Below are 23,170 nucleotides of genomic sequence, written 5' to 3'. Positions count from 1 at the left end.
CTTCCTTCCTTCCTTCCTTCCTTCCTTCCTTCCTTCCTTCCTTCCTTCCTTCCTTCCTTCCTTCCTTCCTTTTCTTTCTTTCCCTGCCTTTCTAGATGCCAAGTGTAATGCTGCACTCCTGAGCTCCTTCCAGACCTGCCCTCCTTACTTTGCTATTCCACATCAACGTGTGATGCTTAGAATCAGTGTCTTCCGATTTGAAAGTATAATTCATTCTTCATCTCTTTTCAGTCAGAGACATTTTGTGAACAAAGAATGAGGAGTAGGCTATGTCACATAGCTGTGTTAAGCATATGGGCTCTTTTCTTCTAGGCACTGAGCCCAGACTGAAATGTGTTTGGCTTTTGGTTCTAACTGTATTAGAGCCTAAGTACCTAATGGACAGAATTGTAAGAATAGTTTACTGTAATAATTTACTCTAGCACCCCTTTTACTTAGATATCTTAAAACCTGAAAATGTCTTTAAGGAGTCTCTACTTAAATGAACTAAAATGCTAGATTTATAATTTTTTCTTGTTTATAAACTATCATATGGATTAACTCATGATATGGATTAGCTCATGAAAACAGCAACAGCAAAGCTTTTTTTAATCTTTCCATGTGATGGAAGTGTATAACTGCCCGTTTAGCTCAGAATATGAAGACTATTAGATGAAAAATCAGATATTCACTTCAAAGATCAGTGTCTGTTTTGTTTTATTGTTTCAGAAAGTAAAATGAATATGAATGACTTTAGCTGAACAGCAGAAGGAGTTGGGAGAGAAAGAAAATTGAAAAATAGAGAAAAACTTGAAGAGACTTTCTATGCATATAGAAGAAATGTTCAGTAGAAGTTGCAGAGATAATCTGTAAAATTGAGTGCTATGAAAATGTGCTACTCGGTATTTTATAGCAGGAACAATTAATGCCCATGATTTATTTATTTTGTTTCCTATGCAGTCACTGACAATTATTTAACCATTTTTCTTAATATCGAATTCTGACTTATATCTTATTAATTTTAGTTGTAAGAGAGATTGGGAATAGACTCTTTTGACCAACATCTACTTACTGCTTTCCTCTCAGTAAAAATTGTTCCATTCTCTGTGGTATAGTTATTCAGCTTTAAATGGTACTTGGGCACTTGTGTGTGTGTGTGTGTGTGTGTGTGTGTGTGTGTGTGTGTGTGGTGTTTATATTAAGATTCTTCCATTTCTCCCTCTGTGCTGCTGTAGCCAAGCCAGACAGCCTATTGAGAAGCAGCAAACCATCTGTTAATGGATTTGAAGTTCTGAATTATACTTGAGTGTGTAGAGGCACTCGTGCTTAGCCAGAAACATTCATTTGAATTAAGCTGTAAATGCTGTATAAGAAAGAGCCGTACATTTTAGCGTGGGTTCATGAATAAATTTAAGAGAGGGCAATTGCGCTTTAAAACTTTTATTGCTACAAAACCTAGTATTTTTGGTGTTCTCTGATCATTGGGGGTTTTTATAGCAGGATTGAAGCTTTAAACCTTGAACTGGGGAGAAACAATGCTGGTGTTAAAGCTCTTGTAGAATTCCATTGCTGAATTGCTGACAGAACAGAAGCTCTGGGTTGCCCGGGGTCTTACCACCTCACCACCAACCTCTCCCCACCCCCCTTTTGTTCCTTTTCTTTTCTTTTTCTCTCCTTTATATTTGTATGTATGTATGTATTGTGTGTGTGTGTGTGTGTGTGTGTATACACACACACACACATACACAGTTCAAAAGATGTTTAAACCAGTCGGAAGAAAAACCATATAAATAATTGTCTGGCATGGGTCCAGATCTTCTGGTTCATGGCCTTTTATTATTTTCTTTAGTTGATATCTTGTCTTCTGTGGAATAATCTATTAATTTTTTATGGCAGGAGAAACAGCGCTGCATAGAGTTTGCATAAAAAACCAAGTGGAGAAATTGATTATTCTTCTGTCTTTGCCAGGAATAGACATCAATGTGAAAGGTAAGTTCTCAAAGTCTTTGTGCTCTTGTTCAGTATCTTAAAATGTGTTGTACAGAATAGTTTTATGTCAAATTAAGAAAAATAATTTAAGTAAATTTACCAAAGATAATTTAAAAATGCTGTTAGCAGCTAAACTGAAACAATTTATTATGTGATAATTTAGAGCTAATAATATAAAATACCTTAGTAGTAATTTTCTATTTGTATTCTAACATTGATATTTTGAAAGTGCTTTTATTTGATTTTTAAGTAGAAATATGATTACACTGTTGGTTTTTACCAGTGCTGTTTTTTTGTGTATGAAGCTCCTACAGAGTAATAGGATGGGAGTTGTAGATTATCAATACTTTGCAACCGACAGTACTACTTCTGCTGTTTTAAAACTTGCCTTGATATCTAATTTAGACAATGCTGGCTGGACGCCTTTGCATGAAGCCTGTAACTATGGCAACACAGTGTGTGTCCAGGAAATTTTGCAACGTTGTCCAGAGGTAGATCTGCTCACTCAAGTGGACGGGGTGACTCCTTTGCATGATGCACTGTCAAACGGACACGTAGAAATTGGCAAGCTGCTACTACAGCATGGGGGTGAGTGCGTTTGTGCTAAATGGGTTTAGATAAATTATCTAGATTTTTTGACGAATCCCTTGGAGGCAGATAACACTGTATATTTAAAAATCTGTCATGAAAGATGCTTTTATTTTATATTAATGAAAAAGTAAAGATAAAAAGTCTCCTAAAATATAGTCACCTTTACTAGTTGTTGTAAGAACTATTTTATTATATATATATACATATATTTATATACTATTAAAACCTATTGAGGTTCATGTATGATAGCATATTTTTTCAGTTGAAGGTGTTGGTTTTAAATATTCCTTTTACTTAATGTGTGTGATATCTTTGTGAACTAGTCATTTCCTAAAGCTTGCTAATAAGTAGATTCAGTACTTCTTGTGACTATGGTTTTCCATTCCTATCTTATTATAAATATACATATACATACATATATATACATATATATATATAACTGGCTAAGCTACTATTGTCTTTGTAAGAGATTCCTTTATAGAGTATAGAAAAGATAGCCTAGAATGTTTTCTCTTTCATATTTACTGTCAACTAAGTTGGATTTTCAGATCATGGTAAGTATAGTACAAGGCTGTTGTGAAGATAATAACTTAAGCTCTGTATCTACCTGCTGCTTTTCCTGATTCATTTTTACCTTTAGCAACTCCCTTTTTTATTACATTTCTGCATCTGAGCTATTACAAAATTTTGCTTCAAAATATTCAAACTAATTTGTATTTTAAAAAGAATACTGATAACTACTTTGTAATATGAAAAACACAAACATTTGTGTAAATGCCTTCATTTTGTTTGTGCTAATTTTAACATAGAATTTGGTGTGTAAATAAAGCATTTCATTCTGCATAAAAACAAAAGGCATATTCTCCATGTGTCTTTTTCTTCTGTGTGTATCTAAGAAAGGATGTATTCCATGATGGCTAGAAAGAGCTGGTTATTTATAGTCTTCTCCTGCCCCCTAAAGGCCTAAGAGTGTCTGTTTTACCAACAATGTTTCATAATTGATGTATTTTTAGTTCTTCTACCTTTTCTTAAATTACTGTTTGTTTTCTAAACCTACTTCTTTTCCTATTATGTATTCTGTTTTTCTACTCAAAGATTTATTCTGGTGTTCAAGCCAATTTCTTTCTCTATCAAATGATATAAATGATATAAGAAGTATTGTTCTATGAAGTCCAGCTTATAAGTGTAGTGTAGTATTAGATCAGGCAGTGGGATTTTACTAACAAAGAGTAGTCTAATGGATTAGTGTCTGACCTAGGAGAGAAAGTCTGCTTGTACTTAGGTTTGTCAAGGTCCATTGGCTACATGTACATGTTTGTTGTTATTTGTTTAGTTTGGTTTTTTGTTTGTTTGTTTGTTTGTCTATATATTCACTTTTCTAATCAAATTCTGGGTTTGGATCTGTCACATGGTTTGACATTATCACCATGGCAGCTGTATAATCTATTAAATTCAAGACTTTCACTCTTACAAGCAATAATTTCGACAGTATATATTGCTAAAACATTCTTTCAGACACTCACAATTTTTATAAACAGGAATAAGTTAGAATATTTGGCTTTTGTTTTGAGATGTTAACAAAAGGATAGATAATAAAATTTTCATTTGGAATTCTTTTCCACAAATTATACATCAGTCATATGAGCCATTGTATATGTGGTCAGCGTCATCAGTAAGAGTTTTAGCACTTAATCTCGTCTCTTTCTGGTGATATATGTTATAATGTCTCTTATTATACCTTCATATCATGGGTTACATTTTTATGCATAAAGGATTAAAAGATGTGACTGACAAGAGTACACAGTACTCCTAGACTTTAGGTGGCTATTGTACACTTCTTTTTTATTTTTTTATATTACACTTTATTCACTTTGTATCCCAGCTGTAGCCACCTCTCTCATTTCTTCCCAGTCCTATCCTCTCTCCCTCATCTCATCCCATGTCCTTCCCCAAGTCCACTGATAGGGGAGGTCCTCCTCCCCTTCCGTCTGACACTTACCAGCTTATCAGGTCTCATCAGGACTGGTTGCATTGTCTTCCTTTATGGCCTGGTAATGCTGCTCCCCCTTTAGGGGGAGGTGATCAAAGATCCAGCCATTGAGTTCATGTCAGAGACAGTCCCTGTTCCCCTTACTAGAGAACCCACTTGAATGCTGAGCTGTCATGGGCTACATCTGAGCAGGGATTCTAGGTTATCTCCATGCAGTGTCCTTGGTTGGAGTACCAATCTCAGAAAAGATACCTGGGCCCAGATTTTTTGATTCTATTACTCTCCTTATGGAGCTCCTGTCCTCTCCAGGTCTTTCTCTTTCCCCCTTCTTTCATAAGATTCCCTGCACTCTGCCCACAGTTTGGCTATGAGTCTCAGCATCTGCTTTGATACCCTGCTGGGCAGAGTCTTTCAGAGGCCCTCTGTGGTAGGCTCCTGTCCTGTTTCCTGTTTTCTCCCTCTTCTGATGTCTGTCCTGTTTGCCTTTCTGAGTGAGGATTGGTCATCTTACAGTTCTTACATCATCCTTTAATATTTAGAGGATAAACTCAAGTTCTTAGCATTTTAGTATTTTGCAAGTACTAACTGACCATAGGCAGGCTTTTTGTTTTTGTTTTGATACATAGATCAACTATTGATTTTTATTTAGAAAAATTAACATTGAAGTTTTTATGAATCTCTTGCCTTTGTAGACAATAAATATTTGCAAGGATAAAATTAAAACTGTACTGTGCTGACTCTATAAATTTCACATTGCTGGGTGGTTAGTCAGTAAGGGAAAAGAGAAATTCTTTTCTCTTTTCTGAACTTGGGATAAAGCATTTTCTTAATTTTTTCTGAGATTCCAAAATTATTCTTGTTAAGGTGGCAGCAGTTAGGGTTTTACAAACCATTTCAGTTATCATACATAAGACTTGTCTAACTAGGCTATGTCCTTTTAAGCAGACTTCATTAGACAATTGACCACAGTTTTGTTTGTACACTCACCTTTATTAGTCTATATAGGCAATTACAGTCTGTGTGGGTAGCTAATTAATCGCAAATATGATGACAAATGGAGCCCTGTAAGGTTTTTTCTTGGGGTGGGGGGGGGGGTAGGCAGCAGTTAAACTGAAAGTAAAACATGTTTTACTTTTAACATTTTACATTTTCTTTTTCACAGGCCCAGAGCTTTTGCAGCAGAGGAACTCTAAGGGGGAGTTGCCCTTGGATTATGTGTTGTCGCCTCAGGACAAGGAAGAACTATTTGCTATTACAAACATAGATGATACAGTGGACAACTTTCATGCCAAGACACAGAAACATTTTTATCACCAACAGCTTGAGTTTGCTTCATTTTTACTTAGTAGGATGTTGCTTAGTTTTTGTTCAATATTTGATTTATCCTCAGAATTCATCTTAGCTTTCAAAGGGTTATCTCATCTAAATGAGTTGCTTATGGCATGCAGTAGTGATACAGAACCCACCAATGTACATGCTGACTGGCTACTGGATCTCTATGCTAGAAATATAAAGACATTAAAGAAACTCCCAAGTGTTCTTAAGGAACTGCCTGAGAATCTAAACATGTGTCCTGGAGTGCATACTGAAGCCTTATTGGTGACACTAGAAATGATGTGTCAATCAGTAAAAGAGGTTTCATGATGCTGGAGAGCACGCGTCAGATATCTAACCATGCAGCTTGCTTTCTCACTTAGTATATCCATAGCTTATGGACAAATATTAATTTGAGTTATTCATTGACAGACGTAGAGCAAATTTTCATAGCACTTAAACAGCTACAGAACTATAATACAGGCTGTTTTTCCAGTGTATAGAATTTAACTCAGAAAGATTTAATAATAAAATGAAGTAGTTTTTTTTGGGTATAAAATGTTTTCACTAATCTTTAAAATTTTTTTTGTTCTGCAAATATTTATTTATATATGTAGAAAATTAATTTAAATATTTTTTAAAATCAAAATGCCCTTTCCTCTAAGTGCTATAGTTCTTAAAATCATGGCAAGGTTATTCATTCAAATGTGCATCTACTTGTAAACCTTGTTTCTTCTTTATAGACCAAGATACATTTGCTTTTGTGTGTTTTTAAAATAAAACTTGCTAGAATTTTAAATTATGTTTAATAGTCTTTGGTTTTTAAAAGCTATAATATGCAGTCTAACAGTTCAGTTCTCTGATCTGTTGTATTTTAGCAACACATGCATGAAGCATGTTTCTGTTCATTTAATCTTCTATCAGTGAAAACATTTTACTACATTAGTTTTACTAAATATTATAATTAAAATTTACAATTAAATTGGCAGTGGAATCTGAAATTCTGAGGTATCTGAAATTTTTATATGCAGTGTGAATTTACAAAGTAGTGTTTCAGGTTTTTTGTTTTGTTTTTTTTTTTCCCCCCAAATGGTTTATAACTTAAAAGACAGAGTGTGAATATTAACCACTTAATGAAACTGGAGTTGTTTCACTGGTGGGAATAAGTTAGATTGTGTTCCAAATGTGGAAAAAAAATACAAATTATGTTTAGATGTTATATAATTGCTGATCACACAGCAGTTAATTTGCTCAAGAAGCACACTTCAGCCTTATTTCAAAAATGGATCTTTCAGCAAGAGATAGATGCTCACTGTCTTGTTACTGGACTTACTGTAATCTAAAATAGAAAATTACTGCATTAATTTCTCTGCTATAATAAAATCAAGGTTCTTCTCTAAAACGTTAAAGTAATTTTTCGTATACTATAAGAAATAAAATAAAAACTTGTTTTTGTTACTTGTTTAATCTTAAACCAAAGTTGCAGGGATGACTGAGCTTGTAGCCAGTGTGACCCTGTCAAGAAAGGAGAAGAACAACAAGAAAGAGGTGAGGTGAGGAGGAGGAGGAGGAGGAGGAGGAGAGAGAAAAGAAAGGAACCAGGAATAGTCACTTAATCTCACTTATGAAGACACCTGGAGTAATGCTGCTTCATAAACTAACACAAACTTAGGCATGGGCTCTGACTCAGGCACAGCATAAACCTTTGGTCAGTTTGTTATAAATTACATGTACTTTTTTTTTTTTCTGTTTTGGTTTTTTCATATATCAAATAGAAGTAATGTCAGGTGTCCCTGAAAAAAATTAAACTAAACTATCACTTTATATGATGCCTCATAAACTTTCTTTCTACCAATTCTTTTGCTAATAATGAAATGTTAAAGCAAAAAGGAAGGTAACTGTTTAAGTGTTAATAACAGTATTTCTATGTTATAAACAGTATCATGAGCTAAAGGTTTGTACTATTAAGTAGTTTTGTAAATTAGACATTCATTAAGCAATATTCTTTGAACTATCAGTGTTGCATGACCGACTGTTTTATGTGCCACAATCCATGATGCTATGTCCAGAAATATATTTAGATGCCTTGAGGTGTCTTTCTGTAAGACATTGTTTGACAGGTACAGGGCACTGTATTCCATGCTGAGTGATTGATGTGGAATGCATTTTAGCCTACAATGAAGCACTTACGCCTTCCAGTGTTTTTTCTATTCTTATATTTTAGAAAACATATTTGTTGCCTTAAATTTGTCTTACAGGTTAAAGAGAAATAAATTGCAAACATTTAAAAGTCCTGAGTATTAACTTTTCATTGGAAAAGTTGCAGCTGAAAACAGTACAGAATCATGGCATACTTTTCTGTGTCCTGTCCTCCAGATTAGACAAAGAAATTAAAGTCGTTTTCACAATGTCAATAAAAATCAGAGGGAATTTTCTGAGTTATGAATCTGTTTTCTTCAATGCAATTTGTTGGCAGTTCTTAGAAAGAACCTTTTCTAAGTTTTCTGTCTTCTTAATTTTAGTTCAACTATATACAAAAAGTGTTCTGTGTATACATTTTCTGAAGTACACTACAAAATGACCAGAAAGAATCAGAAGCTGCTAGTATAAAACAATGGAAAATGAATTTTTAAATTTTTATTTCAAATTCAACAGTTTTTTAAAAAGCACCAAGTGGTGTATTTCACAAGAGCTGACTAAAACAAATAAAAAGCTTACCATATGAGAAAGTAAATTAGAATTAAATGAAGTACATTTTGGTGTGTGTGTGTGTGTGTGTGTGTGTGTGTTTTAGAAGGTATGGAAAGAGAATTAGTTTTGTATGTTTCTGGAATATTTAGTAATTATATACTACTTTTTAAATTAAAATGCGGACTGATAGTGTAATCATTTGATAAATGTTACTTTGACAATTTATTTTAGAATAAATAGGCAATGAATGGAGTTTTGAAGTCTTAGTGGCCATTCTTAGACAAATATAAAGGCATTGATACTACAATACTTACATAAATAGTAGAAAAATGTGTGCTTGTCTTGATGCTGTTACAGGAAAATGAGTAGATTTACATGGAAATAAATTACTGATGGTGCATGCAGCCTTTTTCCTGTGATGGACCAGGTAGGAGCTGTCACTGCTGCTCCTTGGCGTGAAGAGTCTGCTGTGACAGACATGAGGGACTCACTGCCTCTAGCCTTTCTTAGGCAGCTTGCCGTGCCTCTCACTGTTCCTCCTGCTAGCTTCCAGACTGATTGCATCTCCTGCTGTGGTGGACCTTATAAAACTCAGAACAGTAATTGTTTTAGTATCAAACGTGGATTGAGTTAGAAAGGTCAGTTGAAGACTTATTGGAAAGTTATGTCAGAACTAGACAGGAAGTAGTTAACTATTGCATGTAAATCAGATTCTGTTATCAGGAAATTCAATTGTAGGCTAAAATGAGCCAGGCAGTGGTGGCAGACACCTTAAATCCCAGCACTCAGGAGGCAGAGACAGGTGGATCTCTGTGAGTTCAGGCCAGCCTGGTTTACAGAGAGAGCTCCAGGATAGCCAAGGCTACACAAAAACCCTGCGTGAAAAGAAAGGGAAAAAAAGAGAGAGAGAAGAGGAATTACAGTATGGAGATATGTTTTGTTACTTTCTCTGATACAGGCTTAGAAATTATGGGGCATTAAATCAGTTAAAAAAGGTTAAAGGGTTTTGAGCATACTTTTTCAGTGTACTGAATATTCTACTGAAAGAGGACTTTAATGTCCATAATCATTAGAGTTCACTCTTAGAGTAAATTCTGACCTTACAGAACATTTAGAGCTGAACATGTAAGTCCTGACCCTAGTTTGAGAACATGAACAACATAAATATATCACTTTTGTTTATTAAAATGTGAAGTTAGGTGAGTTGTTAAGAGAAAAAAAAATCTCTGAAATTATTTGAATAAAAGCTTAGAGATTTATATAAAGTGATATTTTTCAGATTACGGGAGGTGTTTATATTGTAAGCTGTTTATGATTAAATATATTTGAGCTAATTTTAGCTTCTTTTAGTACAGGTATATATAATTTTAATTACAAATTACTTCATCAGCCTGTTTTTAAAGACTTGAACTTCAACCCTTTGTCATAGATATGAATGATTTTTTTAAATGATGTTTTACTGTTGAAGGTATATATAACTATAGTTATATCTCTTTAAAATAAATACAGCAAACTCTGGGTTTTAAAAGTGCTGGCTTATTAATAAAAGTCAGCAGTGTTGTCAGAGGAACTAGTGATCAGTTATTCACTAATCATTATGAAAGGTGTTTATTATTTATATACAACATGGAAGTATTAGGATATATTGCCCTTAAAAAGTATAGGCTCAAGAAAGCCCCATTTTTAAGCGTATGTTCATTCTTCTGTCCAGTTATACTTGAAATGCCTTCTATTTTGAATATTTTTACCTTGGTAAATCTGATCACTTTTCTCCACATACTGCCAAATTGCATCAAGTGAACATTGATGTGTTATAAGTATTAATCATTGATGGAAAATGAACTAGTACTGTTTTGATTAATTCTATCAAAAACAGAAGTTTAAAATCTATTTAGCACTTCCAAAAGAGCTAGTTTGTACTGAATTAAAAATCTGGAATCTCACTTTGAATTTACATCTATCATGCTATCATTTCTTTTGATGGCAGATGAACTGAAATAACCAGTGTTTCTCCATTCTTGTGTTTCCAAGTGAAATAGTCATGTTGGGAAGAAAAAAATAATCATTAATTTTAAAGTAGTGACAGAATTTACTTTCTTCTCAGTAACTTCAAAACTTCAGTGTCAGGCCTGCAGTGGTTTATATCTGGATGCATGGTGAATTTATAATGGGTTTTAGTTTTATTGGGGGACTGTATACGTTGGTTTCAGATTTGCCTTAAAAACGAATTTTTTTCATTTGCATTGTTTTTCTTTTACAACAGTCTTGAAATCACTGAGCACTAACTAGGATTTGATAAAATTAAGATATGCATTTTGTTTATTTGTTTATTGTGATTTATTCACTTTGTATTCTGACTGTAGCCTCCTCCTTTGTCTCCTCCCAGTCCCACTTCTCCCCCTATACCCCTTACCTAGTCTCCTGATTGGGGAGGTCCTCCTCCCCCCTCTTCTCTCTGACCCTAGCCTATCAGGTCTCATCAGGGCTGGCTGTATCATCTTCCTGCAGAGACCAGTACTCCAACCAAGGACCATGCATGGAGAGGACCTAGACCCCCTGCTCAGAGGAAGCCCGTAGGCTGCTCAGTTTCCAAGTGGGTTCCCTAGTAAGGGAAGCAGGGGCTGTTTCTGACATGAATTCAGTGGCCAGGTCTTTGATCACCTCCCCCTGGTACAGTCGTACCAGGCAACAGAAGATGTGCATTTTAAGCATTTAAAAAACTAAGAAGACATTGCAAAAATGAGAAGTGAAACACTGAGCAAGAAAGATGAGGGACATGGATGGGAATTTTCTGGCAGAAGAAATGAAGAAAGGAAAACTTCCTAAAAGTTTAATATACTAATTGAAGTTACCAACTAATCAGGTCAGACAGGTGTATAGACAGACCTGATACTGTGGATAAGCTATGGCCTTAGGAGTTTTGAACAATTTTAATAAGCTGTACCAAGGGAGGGACTAGATGATGGTTTTGTAGAGGGTTTTTATGTTTGAAAATAAAAAAAAGTAAGTGAAGAATAAAAATGCCAGTTTAATGATAGTATTAAAAACAGTCTGATCTGTCTTGATATTCAGTCCTTTCTACAAGGTTAGGTAAGTCTCAAATACAAAGACACTTATATATGAAAATGTAATAGTGAAACATAATTTAAAATAATTTAAGGTTTTGGTCAAATCTTGTTTTCTCATCACTTCAGTTCTTATAAATTCCCTTTCAAAATACTGTTAATTCACACTGAGATATGGCATTGGAAGAAGTAACTTATAGGGAGGTCAGAAGCCATTTACTGAAAGTTCTTTAAGTGCTTTTTTTCTTGGCTGATTTTAATTTTGTGATTAAAAGTAGAAAGTATTTAAATGTCATTTGAAACTGTTCTCAAATTTCATAGCAAAAAAATATTTTAAATAAATACATTTTTTTTTCCAGACAGGGTTTCTCTGCATAGCCTTGGCTGTCGTAGACTGACTTTGTAGACCGGGCTGCCCTCAAACTCAGAAAGATCCACCTGCTTCTGGCTTCCTCAGTGCTGAGATTACAGGCGTGTGCCACCGCCCGGCTGTAAACACAGTCAAGGGTAGTTTCTTCTCTAATTTTTTTTTTTGTAAATTGTTTGTTTGTTTACAGTATGAGTAGCCTGCTTATTTTAAAGTGATGCTCCCATTTGAGTTTTTTGTTTTACATTTATTTACTTTGTATGTGAGCGCGAACGCCATGTCTCTGGTAATCAGTTGTCTTCTTTCAATACATGGGTCCTGGGAACTGAACTCAGGTCAGCAGCAATATACTGTACCCAGTGAACCATCTTTAGCCCATGAATCAGTCTTGATAAACTTTTAAAGTAGGCTAATTTAAAACATACAACAGGCCGCACATAAATTTTGGTTTATAAATGTTGGAATCACTACTATGTATATTCCAAATAACTAAATTTTTGGTAGCTGTAAAAAGGGATCTTGCACTTGTGAAAAATCTTGGCATTTTTTTCCCCATGGCTCACTTCTATGGTCCAGCTGTCTCTGAAATCTCATGCTTGACACAGTTAAAAATTGTAGGCACCACATATGCTCTTTTCTGTACAAATTTAGCATGTATTCCAAATCGGTAACCACTTAAACCTGCTTGATTGAAGCCTTTGACCACAAGCTTAAGACTGTAGTCTCTCCCCTCACTATGAAGTCACAGCTCCTTGCAGCCAGGGCTCAGGCTGTCCTTAACCCTCCTAAGAAGTGAGGTGGTCTCTTCCTGCCTGATTTGGTCATTCCTGTTCTTGGAAGGATACTGAAATTTTAGAACAAGGAAGGTCTTTGTTGCGATTATTTTTGCACATACTGAGGGAACTTTAGCATAGCTCTCCAACCAAAGCCCTCTGCCCAAGACAGTAACCTTATTAGTTGATGAGAGCCAAACATACAGTACCATTTTGTTGCCTTTTTAAAAAGCCCTAGGTCTTGAGGGATGATTCAGCAGTTGAAAGCACTTCCTGTTCTTGAGGACCTAACTGGGTTCTCAGCAGCTCATAATTTATAACTTCATTTCCAGGAGCTCTGATGCCCTCTTTTGATATCTTATTCACTTTTCATACATGCAGACAAACATTTTTGTTTTTGTTTTTTTTATTAATTACACTTTATTCATTTTGTATCCCCCCATAAGCCCCTCCCTCCTCCCCTCCCGATCCCACCCTCCCTCCCCTTTCTGCATGCATGCCACTCCCCAAGTCCACTGATAGGGGAGGTTCTCCTCTTCTTTCTGATCTTAGTCTATCAGTTCTCATCAAAAGTGGCTGCATTGTCCTCTACTGTGGCCTGGTAAGGCTGCTCCCCCCTCAGGGGGAAGTGATCAACGAACAGGCCAATCAGATTATGTCAGAGGAGGTCCCTCTTCCCATTACTATGTAACCCACTTGGACACTGAACTGCCATGGGCTACATCTGTGCAGGGGTTCTAGGTCATCTCCACGAATAGTCCTTGGTTGGAGTATGATTTTTCTGGGAAGTTCCCTGTGTTCAAATTATCTTGTTCTGTTGCTCTCCTTGTGGAGTTCCCGTCCCCTCCAGCTCTTACTATTTCCCACTTCTTACATAAAATTCCATTCACTCTGCCCATCAGTTGGCCATCAGGCTCAGCATCTGCTTTGACAGTCTATACTGCAGAAGCTTTCAGAGGCCCTCTTTGGCAGGTATCAAGGTTGTTTCCTGTTTTCTTCTGGCTTTCAGAGGCCCTCTGTAGCAGGTTCCGAGGTTGTTTCCTATTTTCTTTTTCTTCTGATGTCCGTCCTCTTTGCCTTTCAGGATGGGGATTGAAAACATTTTAGTTAGGGTCCTCTCTTTTGCTTAGTTTGTTTAGATGTACAGATTTTAGTGGGTTTATTCTATGTTGTATGTTTATATGAGTGAGTATATACCATGCGTGTCTTTTTGCTTCTGGGACAACTCACTCAGGATGATCCTTTCCAGGTCCCACCATTTACCTGCAAATTTTCATGATTTCCTTATTTTTCATTGCTGAGTAATACTCCATTGTATAGATGTACCACAGTTTCTGCATCCATTCTTCAGTTGAGGGGCATCTGGGTTGTTTCCAGCTTCTGGCTATTACAAATAAAGCTGCTACAAACATGGTTGAGCAAATGTCCTTTTTGTGTACTTGCGCCTCTTTTGGGTATATGCCTAGGAGTGGTATGGCTGGATCTTGAGGAAGCGCTATTCCTAGTTGTCTGAGAAAGCACCAGATTGATTTCCAGAGTGGTTGTACCAGTTTACATTCCCACCAGCAGTGGAGAAGGGTTCCCCTTTCTCCACAACCTCTCCAGCATGTGTTGTCCCTTGAGTTTTTCATCTTGGCCATTCTGATGGGTGTAAGGTGAAATCTCAGGGTTGTTTTGATTTGCATTTCCCTAATGGGTAATGAGGTTGAGCATTTCTTTAAGTGCTTCTCTGCCATTCGATATTCCTCTACAGAGAATTCTCTAGCTCTGTTCCCCATTTTTTAAGTGGATTACTTGGTTTATTGCTTTTCAGCTTGTTTAGTTCTTTATATATATTGGATATGAGTCCTCTGTCAGATAAAGGGTTGGTGATGATTCTTTCCCAATCTGTAGGCAGTCGCTTTGTTTTGATGACGGTGTCCTTTGCTTTACAGAAGCTTTTCAATTTCATGAGGTCCCATTTATTGATTGTTGCTCTTAGAGCCTAGGCTGTTGGTGTTCTGTTCAGGAAGTTTTCTCCTGTACCAATGAGTTCTAGGGTATTCCCCACTTTTTTTTCTAGACGATTTAATGTGTCTGGTTTTATGTTGAGGTCTTTGATCTACTTGGACTTTAGTTTTGTGCAGGGTGATAAGTATGGATCTATTTTCATTTTTCTACATGTAGACATCCAGTTGGACCAGCACCATTTGTTGAAGATGCTATCTTTTTTCCATTGTATGGTTTTGGCATCTTTGTCAAAAATCAGGTGTCCGTAAGTGTGTGGGTTTATTTCTGGGTCTTCTGTTCGATTCCATTGATCCACCATTCTGTTTCTATGCCAGTACCATGCAGTTTTTATAACTGTTGCTCTATAGTACAGCTTGAGATCAGGGATGGAGATACCTCCAGAAGATCTTTTATTGTAGAGGATTGTTTTAGCAATTCTGGGTTTCTTGTTATTCCATACGAAGTTGAGAATTTTTCTTTCCAGGTCTGTAAAGAATTGTGTTGGCAATTTGATGGGAATTGCATTAAATCTGTAGATTGCTTTTGGTAAGATAGCCATTTTTACTATGTTAATCCTGCCAAGCCATGAGCATGGGAGATCTTTCCATCTTCTCATATCTTCCTCTAATTCTTTCTTCAGAGACTGGAAATTTTTTTCATACAAGTCTTTGACTTGCTTGGTTAGGGTTACACCAAGGTACTTTATGTCATTTGTGGCTATTGTGAATGGTGTTGTTTCTCTAATTTCTTTCTCAGCCCTTTTGTCTTTTGTATACAGGAGTGCTACTGATTTTTTTTTTTGTGTTAATTTTGTATCCGGCCACTTTGCTGAAGGTGTTTATCAGCTGTAGGAGTTCCCTGGTAGAGTTTTTGGGGTCACTCATGTATACTATCATATCATCTGCAAATAGTGATAATTTGACTTCTTCCTTTCCCATCTGTATCCCCTTGATCTCCTTCAACTGTCTTATTGCTCTAGCAAGGACTTCCAGCACTATGTAGAAGAGATATGGAGAGAGTGGGCAGCCTTGTCTTGTCCCTGATTTCAGTGGGATTGCTTTAAGTTTCTCTCCGTTCAGTTTGATGTTGGCTATAGGCTTGCTGTATATCGCCTTTACTATGTTTAGATATGTGCCTTGTATCCCTGATCTCTCCAAGACTTTAAACATGAATGGATGTTGGATTTTGTCAAATGCTTTTTCAGTATCTAGGGAGATTATCATGTGGTTTTTTTCTTTCAGTTTGTCAATATGGTGGATCACATTGATGGATTTCCGTATATTGAACCACCCTGCATACCTGGGATGAAGCCTACTTGGTCATAGTGGATAATATCTTTCATGTGTTCTTGGATTCAGTTTGCAAGTATTTTGTTGAGTATTTTTGCATCAATGTTCATAAGGGAGATTGGCCTGAAATTCTCTTTCTTTGTTGAGTCTTTGTGAGGTTTAGGTACCAAGGTGATTGTGGCTTCATAGAATGAGTTTGGTAATGTTCCTTCTGTTTCTGTTTTGTGGAATAGTTTGAAGAGAATTGGAGTTAGCTCTTCTTTGAAGGGCTGGTAGAATTCTGCGCTGAAGCCATCTGGTCCTGGGCTTTTTTTGGATGGGAGACTTTTGATGACTGCTTCTATTTCTTTGGGGGATATAGGACTATTTAATTTATTTACCTGGTCCTGATTCAGCTTTGGTAAGTCAAATCGATCAAGAAAATTGTCCATTTCATTTAGATTTTCAAATTTTTTTGAGTATAGACTTTTGAAGTAAGTCCTAATGATTGTTTGGATTTCCTCAGTGTCTGTAGTTATGTCCCCCTTTTCATTTCTGATTTTGTTGATTTGGGTGGTGTCTCTCTGCCTTTTAGTTAGCTTGGGTAAGGGTTTGTGGATCTTGTTGATTTTCTCAAAGAACCAGCTCTTGGTTTCATTGATTCTTTGAATTGTTTTATTTGTTTCTAATTGATTGATTTCAGCCCTGAGTTTGATTATTTCCAGCTGTCTACTCCTTTTTGGTGTGTCTGCTTCTTCTTTTTCTAGGGTTTTTAAGTGGGCCATTAAGTTGCTTGAATGAGCTGTCTCGAATTTCTTCTTGAAGGCACTTAGTGCTATGAACTTTCCTCTTAGCACTGCTTTCATTGTGTCCCACAAGTTTGGGTATGTTGTGTCTTCATTTTCATTGAGTTCTAGAAAGGCTTTAATTTCTTTCTTTATTTCTTCCCTGACCCAGCTGTCATTTAGTAACAAGTTGTTCAGTTTCCATGTGTGTGTAGGCTTTTTGCTATTTCTGTTTTTGTTGAAGTCCAGCTTTAGTCCATGGTGATCAGACAGGATACAAGGGATTATTTCAGGCAGACAAACATTTGTACACATAAAATAGTAAAATTTTCTAAAAATACCTTTTATTCATTACATTTAAAGATACCTAAATTATCTAAATTCTGTTTTTACAAACATTGTTTAGTACAATTTTGTAGATTTGTTTTGCTTTTTTTTGTTTTTAGCTTAGAATCTGAAAATGAACAAGTTGAAATTCATTTGAGATCAATTATGTATTTAATTTTAGTTGTCTTTTTTGATGTTTTGTTCTTGTTTTCCCTTTTAATTTTTAAACCAGAACCCCAGGAAAAAACAAATGGATTGCAGCAAACCTGTCTACTTCATCAAAGTACTTGGGGCATAGTTAATGTGTGCTTGCATCATTCCAACATAGGGATTTTCTTGGTGTGTTTGAGGCCTCCGATGCAGCTGGAGTAACTGCTGATGTGACTGCTGTTACACAAGCTGCCACTGGATGAATATGGAAAATGAGCTGGAAAAGGGTCCTCACAAATAAGGAAGGGTATACTCTCTGCTCTTGTTTTGTTGTTTGTTTCAGTGAGTTACCGCAATCACCTTTGGAAAGAGAATTATAAATGAAAGACACTTGACTACATTTATATGTTTTTAATTCAACTGAGCAGTTAGAAAAGATACTCTAGATAATCTAATCACAGCAGTGACTGAACATCTGTACAAACACAACATTCCAAACTCCAAAACTCAAACACACATTAGTTTAATAATAGCCAAGTCTTTTTGTCACAAATGTAATACTGGCTGTCTTGTATTTTGAAACAACCAACCTTATATCTTTTTTTGTTTTTTAAGCTAAGTACCAAAGTACTATTACTCAAAAGTGTTGTAAGCATTTAGGCTTAATTAATATATTTATAAATTTAATGATAGTCTTTGAATAAGGCATGCTATATTTTGTGCTCAATATTGGAGATCTTTGGATTTTGACATCAAAGTAGAAAGTTTCTGTGGCCCCTGGATAGAGCTTAACTGCTGTTTTTATTTATTTATCTATTTATTTATTTGGGGTTTTTGTTGTTTTGTTTTTATGAGACAGGATTTCTCTGTGTAGCCTTGCTGTCCTGGACTCAACTTTGTAGACCAGGCTGGCCTCCAACTCACTGAGATCCACCTGCCTCTGCCTCCCAAGTACTGGGATTACAGGCGTGCACCACTGCACCGGGCAGGAGTTTAACTGCTTAATTTCAGCACTTAACTGCTCATCCCAGCACTTGGAAAGCTGACAGGTTAGAGGCCAGAGCTTTGTTGAAACTTAACGAGACTTCTAAAAAGTTACTTTCATAATTTTTAAATTTAAATTTGACACTTTAAAAACTCCAGATTTGATTATATTATACTATCATTCATACACACAAGCAATATAATTACCCTTCTCGGGAGTATACAATAGGTACGTAATAAATGCATTACACATATAAAAAGCATCCTAACATTATCCTAGTGCATAGAAAGGTTCAAAATTAGTTTAGAACATCCCACCCCTCAAGAACCTCTCAGTTTGAGTCTGAAACAGTAGCAAAATGAACTGTTAGTTAACATCATGTTCATTGTTCAAGTAGGTAAAAAAGTTACAAGATAGGGAGATGTCTGAATTACGCCAGTTACTGGTGTGGCAGAATTCCTTTCCTGTAGAAATTTAAACCTCTTCTACTCCCTCATTGTAAGATCTCAGTAACAAACCAAGCATCCTACTAAAGGTCAGCCTGATGATTTCATTAGGCTTACTTAACAGGATGGTGTGGGGTTGCCTCCATGAGCATGGATGACCCCAAAACAACTGCACTGGGAAGTCTTGAGTATGATGGTGGCCCACAGCTGCATAGATGCACCCACCTATATTCTCTAGCATCTCTTTAAGGCTACTGTGAGCAGAACTGCATCCAGATTGCTGGACTCTCAGGCCCAGTGTCCCTCTATACCCACTCCTTGTCTGAAGAGATGTCAACAGCCAGCATGATTGCCATGGTCTTTTATAAGCATACACAGTTGCTCTAAGGGAGATGGCAGTTGTTTTGCCCCCCAGAGGACAGCATTCTACAACAATGATTGTAATTTAGAATGTAAATACAGTATCTGTAAATTTAGCAGTGCAAATAGATGCTTAGCCATATTCAGTCTCTTCAGATAACTTGGAATATTTGCCTCGAAAATCTCTGAAAGCCAAAGCTTACATTAAATAGGCACCTATACAAGAAAGTAAAATCCTACTTTGCATTGTGTGTTTGGGCCCATTGATTTCTAAAAGCAAAGAGGACTTGACTTAAGTTGACTCCAGCTACTTTTCTCTGCTTTTGTTGGATGCTCACCATGCCAAACGTACTGAGTTTGTACCATAGTCAGGGTTTTTTAAAAATAGCCGTGGTCAAATGAAGGTGTATTTCTGTAAGTGAAATGCCATTAATAGTATATATGCACCCAGTACCCCACCATGCATTTCTTAACTCAGTGAAAAAAAAAGTGATTATGCATCGAAAAGATTATTTTCTTTCGTATTTAATGCAGTGAATATGTAGTTAACATTACTACTGAACTAAACATCTGAAATCTTACACAATGAAATGAACAAAAATTAGTCATCTGTTAATGGTTACATCCACTAGGTCCATCTGAGGTTACAGAATGTCAGGCTTATAGACTTTTGAGTAGACACTGTCAGCACAGAACATAAATCTCACACAGGTATAATCAGAATTTATACCAAGCAAATGATCTCATTAATAAACTTTATGTATTAGGTTAGCTTCATAAAGTAGTATGGTTTTGCAACAAACAGTGATGGAATGCAGATGTAAATATGTTATTTTAAACATGATACACTAAATAGAGCATATTGAGGTCAAAGCCTTTCTGTAGAAAGAGAATTTAGTTGACATTCTTCCAAGCATAGTGTATAAACATCAAAATAGTTCTATTGTAAGAAATAGTATTTAACAACATATTTCTGAAATAAAAATACTTTAAAAATCAGCTTTGATGAGATTTAAAGAATCTTTAAAGTGCAATATATACTTATGCCTTTATGCATTTTCCAGCACAACCCCCACCTTCAACCCATCCCAGTTATTAATAGCAATTAGTAAGTAGTGCAAAACATTGCAGCAATTTCCATTGAGTCTGACTCTTCTAACAAGTCAGTGAAGACATTCTTACTGACCAAGTTATCTCAGCAGAGGTACGTTCCCTTGATAGACCCTGGAATTACTTTCAGGAATGCAATGTTGAAGTATCGGGTGTGGTTAGTGAAACATTTTTAATGCCTTACAAGCAGTTTATTTTACAAAACAGGTTTTCATGCATTATCAATGATCTTCATAAATGATGTAATGAAACAATGGACTTTAATTTAGTCCACAGCATTCTCTCCATTAAAACTCACTAATGACAAAATTCATATTATACATTAAAGTATGTCAGTAGAGGACACTTGAATATTATTTTAGATGCACAAGGGCATAATTGGACACCATGTGCAATATAGATTTAGTTTGCTATTATTTTTGACAATTAGCTTGCTAATTTGCTTACTCAGTATAAATTAAATTAGTGGTATATATAAAAATCCTGATAATCATATATAAACCTGGCAGTATTTATATAACATAGTTCTGGAGAGATTTTAAGGTTTTAGATGGAATGATAGAAGGTTTAAAAGTCTTATTCATAGACTCTCACATTCTCTTAAGGGATTGTGTGTGTGAAGTCAGGAAAAGATATGAATACCTGTAGCATAAAATCATCCATAGCCATACATTTATTTACACGAGTGAAAGTCGGGATGTATGTTAAATTGAAGTGCAACATTTCTATTATTCAGGCTTTGGGGTTTCTCCCTTTTGAAATGTATAAACAAAACAAAATTTAATGAATTACGTTTCAGATAAGAAATAGTTGCATTACAAAAAAACTTAAAGATCAGATTGGCATTATCATTTTATGTAGGGTTAAGCACAATTGAGCATTTAATCTGATACTCTGGCTCTTTCACTTTTAATTCTAGAACTGTATCTTCCAGTTTTATTATTATATTATCTGTAGCTAACAAAGCTTCCACACTCCACAAGCTAAAAGCTTTTATCAAGTTGAGTCTATACAGTGAAAGTATATTTTCAAAGACATACACCTTTTGTACACTATTTACAAATGTTCTTGATCATTATTTTAAAAATGGAAAATAAATAAAAAGCCAAAGAAAGGAAGTGCTGCGGAGGCTGAGGATTTTTTATCTTTCCAGACATGCTCGTCTCCTCAATGCTGGAGGCTGGCTAGCCAAGGTTGTTTTTCTTCCTTTTATATGGACTATGAGAATGGTCTGTTTTCAGTTCTTGGTATTGCACCTGTTTAAACAGTTCAGAAAAAGACCAGTCAGGTGACCACTTCCTGGCAAAAGAAGGAAAAGCTAAGGAATTCTTGGGGGAGTGGGGAAATGGAAAGCGGGCTGCTCTAAAAGCCAAGTGGGACCTCAAGCTGATGCAGAAAACAAAATGACTAGAGCTAGAGTCAGAAGAGAAATCCTGCCAGAAATTGCCTGAAGCTCTGTGTGAACTTTGCTAATGGATTATAAGTGTTACTGACCATAACACAATACAATGAAAGAAAATCTGTATTTTTGAAGAAATGGATAATGGTTCTTTGCAGGAGTTTTTCGTTTGTTTGTTTTTGTTTTCTTTGTTAAATTCAGCTTTAATCCTTACCTACCCCAGCGGTTTTCAGTCTGTGGGGATCTAAAGACTCTTTCACATACATATCAGATATTCTGTGTTTCAGATATTTACAGTACAATCCACAATAGTAACAAAAATCCCAGTTACAGAGTGGCAACAGAGTAACTTTTATGGTTGGGGCTCACCACAATGAGGAACTGTATTAAAGGTTCACAGCATTGGGAAGATTGAGAACTGGCCTAGCCCATTGTTGTAAATATGAAACATCTAAAATTCCTAGTTTCTCTGCTCACATCTTGATGGTGTCACTTCGCAAACTCAGCAGGGTTTTTTCCCTGAAAGCCATGGTGGTTCTTTATGCTATGACTTTCAGTCTCTTCTTTTCTATTCTTTATAGGTTTTTCTAGATTAATGCCAAGTTAGCTAAAGTCTTGCTAAAATCTGCAGTAGGCTTTGTTAACTTTTCCTGACTCTTCTATAACCTTTGACATTAAAAGAATCTAAAAATTAAAACAGTACCATACTACACCCAAGTAAGAACAATGATAATGAACATACATACCACTTGCACATCTGAGGGAACTCTAGAGAGGAAGTCAAGTAGTTCATTGTTATCAATAGCATATGGACTCCGAAGCTTTTTTGTAAATTTATTAATTCCTAAAAAAGTGAGATTTCAAATATTATTGAGTGTGGAGTTAGGCAAAGCACATTTCTGAAGAAAGTATTGCCATGGTTTGAGCATCAGCTGTGCTAATCATTGACCTTGACTGAATGCCTAGCACACCACCTCCCTTCAATGTTCAACTTTCCCAACTGAATTGCTTCTTACTTCTTCTCTTTCCACTTCATTAGCTTCTACCCAGTAGGTGAGGCTTTTGGGAAAACAAATGGGTACCTAGAAGGAATGCAGTGTCTTGCCTCACCAGATTCTCTGTTACATTCACTAGATGTTTTGCTTTTTTGTTTTAGCCATGATGAAACTGTCTGCCTACATTTCTGGATTGAGAGTGTTAGGTGATTTGTTCTTTTCTTATTTTCCAATGATAAGTTTTTTTAAGGGGTGGGGGTGCTGCCGTTATACAGCAAGCTAAATGTTTACAAATCACATAACTATGATGCTTAGTTATTATTTAAGTGGAAATGAAAAGTATTGCCATAAATTTTTGGGAAACAAGTATTCAGATTTACGTTAACACATGGTGAAAACTGAGGAACAAACTGGGGGATATTAGCTCTCAATGGTTTTCCTACAGAACACCTTCTGTCATCGTGGCCCTTGTCTCTTTCCAGCCATTTGAGCGGTCACCTCACTCTAAAGAAATAGATTTTGTATTTTTTCATTTGATGAAACAAGGCTGAAACACATTTTATAAAATTATTTTTAAGACAGCCAGCCATTGAGGCC

General features: G+C 35.9%; 2 protein-coding genes across 5 annotated transcripts in view; one reads left to right on the top strand and one right to left on the bottom strand.

Annotated features, from left to right (window-relative positions):
* Slf1 (SMC5-SMC6 complex localization factor 1) overlaps window positions 1-8,152 on the top strand; it is a 76,111-nt gene extending 67,959 nt beyond the window's left edge. For all 4 annotated transcript variants that reach the window (XM_055604024.1, XM_055604023.1, XM_055604026.1 and 1 more), the window contains 3 exons: window positions 1,876-1,968; window positions 2,374-2,556; window positions 5,712-8,152. In XM_055604024.1, the coding sequence (XP_055459999.1) occupies window positions 1,876-1,968; window positions 2,374-2,556; window positions 5,712-6,193 (758 nt within the window). In that variant the 3' untranslated portion in view covers window positions 6,194-8,152. The remainder of the gene's footprint in view (window positions 1-1,875; window positions 1,969-2,373; window positions 2,557-5,711) is intronic.
* Window positions 8,153-19,591: 11,439 nt separating this feature from the next.
* Window positions 19,592-23,170, bottom strand: part of Mctp1 (multiple C2 and transmembrane domain containing 1) — a 570,389-nt gene continuing 566,810 nt past the window's right edge. Inside the window, exons 20-21 of the mRNA XM_055604040.1 lie at window positions 22,325-22,422; window positions 19,592-21,435 (exon numbers count right to left, since the gene is read on the bottom strand). Of these exons, the coding sequence (XP_055460015.1) occupies window positions 21,364-21,435; window positions 22,325-22,422 (170 nt within the window). The 3' untranslated portion in view covers window positions 19,592-21,363. The remainder of the gene's footprint in view (window positions 21,436-22,324; window positions 22,423-23,170) is intronic.

Source organism: Psammomys obesus, unplaced genomic scaffold (genome assembly GCF_907164565.1).
Source record: "Psammomys obesus unplaced genomic scaffold, mPsaObe1.curated_primary_1811, whole genome shotgun sequence".
Lineage (NCBI taxonomy): Eukaryota > Metazoa > Chordata > Mammalia > Rodentia > Muridae > Psammomys > Psammomys obesus.
The sequence above is the reverse complement of the archived record's forward strand: the minus strand, read 5'-3'. Positions and strand labels throughout refer to the sequence as shown.